A 3,041-nucleotide genomic window follows, 5' to 3' on the forward strand; every position below is an offset into this window, starting at 1 on the left:
CCTTGGTACATGGAGTGCCAGCTCTACCAGGTGAGCTACTAGGACAACCCCACACAATTATATTTTGACAGAAATGTATATATACATAATAGTATAAGGAGTAAAAGGTTGCTACAAGATCAAAATTTAGGATTACATGTGCATCGTTTCACAACTCTACAGTTGTGCAGAAGTTGTGTTTTGATCAGTGTCTGGAGGAATAGGTGCTTATTGATTGAACTCATTCTTATGTCTTATGACATAAGTATAGTTACATTTTATATCTAAACTTTTAGGCTTCTAGTTCTGCAGTATTCTTAAGGTGTCTTGCATGCACTTCTCCCACAGATTTTACAATGATATTTAAGTCAGGGGACTGTGAGGGCCATTCCAAAACCTTCAGCTTGCGTCTCTTGAGGTAGTCCGTGGTGGATTGAAAGGTACATTTAGGATCATTATTCAGTTGTAGAAGCCATCCACTTTTTAGCTTTAGCTTTTTACAGGTACTGTGATGTGTGTTTCTGGAATTTGCTGGTATTTAGTGGAATCCATTCTTCCCTCCACCAATGTTTCCTGCGCCACTGGCTGCAACACTACAATACTTTTTACATTTTACATCTATTCAGGTGCCAGGTTAGCTCAGTGGGTAGAGCTGGCGACCCATGTACCAAGCTTGCTGCAGTGACCCAGGGTTCGAATCTGACCTGCGGCCCTTTGCTGCGTGTCATCCCCTCTCTCTGCCCCCATTTCCTGTCTGTCCTATCAATTAAAGGCATAAAAAAGCCTAAAAAAATAAAATATTACGACTGTTCTGTGCTGCATGTCTGTCTGTCTGCATGGGAGAGGAATCCCTCTTCTGTTGCTCCTCCTGAGGTTTGTTCCACATTTTCCCGATTTAATGTCTTTTGGGTGGGGGGTTTGCTTATCTAAATAGCAAGTCGAAGGATAGAGGGTGTCGTATGCTGTACAGATTTTGAAGCCCAATGAGGCTACTTGTGCTGATATTGGGCTATCAGATAAAAGTGACTTAACTAGATGACTGATTATGTGCATAAACAGTGACGTGTGTGCAGACCTTCTGTTGTGTCCAGACAAATATCTTGTTCCATAGTCTTGCCTCCATTAAGCTCTCCACCTGGAAAACAATGAGAGACCGTATAAATGTGGATTATATTCATATTACACAAATCATCACTGTGTGTGTGTGTGTGTTACTTTTGAGAGGTAGAAAAAGGGTCCACTCTGGTTTTTAAACAGGGTCTTTCCACAGTGGAACATGAGGAGTCCAAAGTCAAAGAGAGGACCAGGAGCCTCCTTCCCCTCCACCTGACAAACAGCCACAATAACACAGATGTCGTCTTCACATATGGGCTGTGTTCTTTTGATTAATCATATGCTCATTTAGCCTATAATAATGACAAATACCCATCTCAAGTTGCCACAGCACCAAACTGATACTGAAGACTGCTTCTTTCGTCTGATGGTATTCAATTTACATTCACATGAATATAAAAGTTTTTACTGAAAAATACAAATATTTATGTGACCAAACAATCAGTTGTTTCAGCACAATTTAACATATCAGTTCCCTAAAAATACAATACAAGCATTTCGTGGCTCAGAAACAAACACTGCAATATGTTACTATTATTATTACATTTATTTATATTTTTGTTTTGTTTTTTTTACTTGCTTTCTTTTCTCTTTTTGTTTAACTGTCTTTTTGTATTTTATCACTACTGTTTTCATTTTGTTTTTGAATTGACAAACTCAACTGTTATTATGAAATGTAAAGAAAATGTAAGGGAATGCCCCCTTCACTTTCATTATTATGCTGCAACCAGTAGCTCTATAGCTCACTCTGTGTGGGTGTGAATGCATGAATACGCGCAGCTATTGCAAATTTACACTTGAAATAATATTCTATTGATTTCGGTAAATTAAATATAAAATCTATTTCCCAACATAAAAGTGTGACTGTTTTTTCAAAGCCTTCTACACAGCCAGGAATACAATCATTTAAAAGATTTGCTGAAGCATTTATTCACTGATTATGTTATTGCTGAAAAGGTTGTAAAACCTTGAATTCTATTTAAAAAAAAATTTTTTTAAATTGACAGATTACAGTGGCCCCTGTGTGAAATCAGAGGAACTTTATTAAAGCTCAATTCCAAATCCTACACACTGGCCTTAAATGACAGAACACACTGACAAAACACATTATAGCTCCAGTTGTTTTTCTTCCACAAACTCAAACCATTCATCCATTCAACCACCACCAACATGCACTGAATAAATAAATGAACTGGGTGAAGTGAAGAAGAGGAAATGCTTTAGTACCATCATGTTGTGCTCCACCATGTTCCAGGCACGGGGACGCAGCATCAGCACCGGAGCCTGAGATATGTGTGGAACATCTATCAACAGAAGGAAGGAGGTGTAGTTCATGAGCATATCCACACACATATTCTTGTCCCTGTGCAGTAATGTAGCTGTACCAGCATGAATTAGTAATAACCACTTACTGGGAAACTGGTTGTGAACCACCTTAAAAACATTATGAATGCCTTTGATCTGGTTGTGATATGTGGGGCAGTTCCCATCATCAAAGTCAACCTGAAACCAAAGAAAGGCAGAAGCGTTTTCACTGTCAGGGGACAGTCCGAGAACAGGACTAGGACTGTGTCTGAAATCATTCATTCATTACTCCATATGTAACAGACACTCAGTAGCTTACTCAATAGTGAGCTGTAAATGGAGATTTCGTACACTTACTAATCATCATAATTCTGTCTCATCACAGCTATGGAGTAGTGCAATTTTCACATCTATGAAATGCAGTGCATTGCATCGTGGGATTGTAAGCATAAGGTTTTTTTGTTCCAGTGTGGAATTTTTAAGGGGACTACATAGTACATAGACTGCATCTGTTCAACCAACTAAATTATATGTATTGGTATCTGTGCTCGGAATGGGCAGGGCTTCAATATGAAGTGGGAGGAGCTAATCCTAAATTGATCATTTAATCCTATAGTCTCTAGCCAGAGCCTTCAGTTACCAAG

At 38.7% G+C, this 3,041-nt stretch overlaps 1 protein-coding gene across 1 annotated transcript in view; it reads right to left on the reverse strand.

Annotated features, from left to right (window-relative positions):
• LOC118323072 (malate synthase-like) overlaps positions 1 to 3,041 on the reverse strand; it is a 9,933-nt gene that overhangs the window by 3,840 nt on the left and 3,052 nt on the right. Inside the window, exons 2-5 of the mRNA XM_035654992.1 lie at positions 2,505 to 2,595; positions 2,320 to 2,396; positions 1,195 to 1,305; positions 1,055 to 1,114 (exon numbers count right to left, since the gene is read on the reverse strand). Coding sequence (XP_035510885.1) covers positions 1,055 to 1,114; positions 1,195 to 1,305; positions 2,320 to 2,396; positions 2,505 to 2,595 — 339 coding nt within the window. The remainder of the gene's footprint in view (positions 1 to 1,054; positions 1,115 to 1,194; positions 1,306 to 2,319; positions 2,397 to 2,504; positions 2,596 to 3,041) is intronic.

Source organism: Morone saxatilis, unplaced genomic scaffold, assembly GCF_004916995.1.
Source record: "Morone saxatilis isolate NCDOM2014 unplaced genomic scaffold, NCSU_SB_2.0 Contig14, whole genome shotgun sequence".
NCBI lineage: Eukaryota > Metazoa > Chordata > Actinopteri > Moronidae > Morone > Morone saxatilis.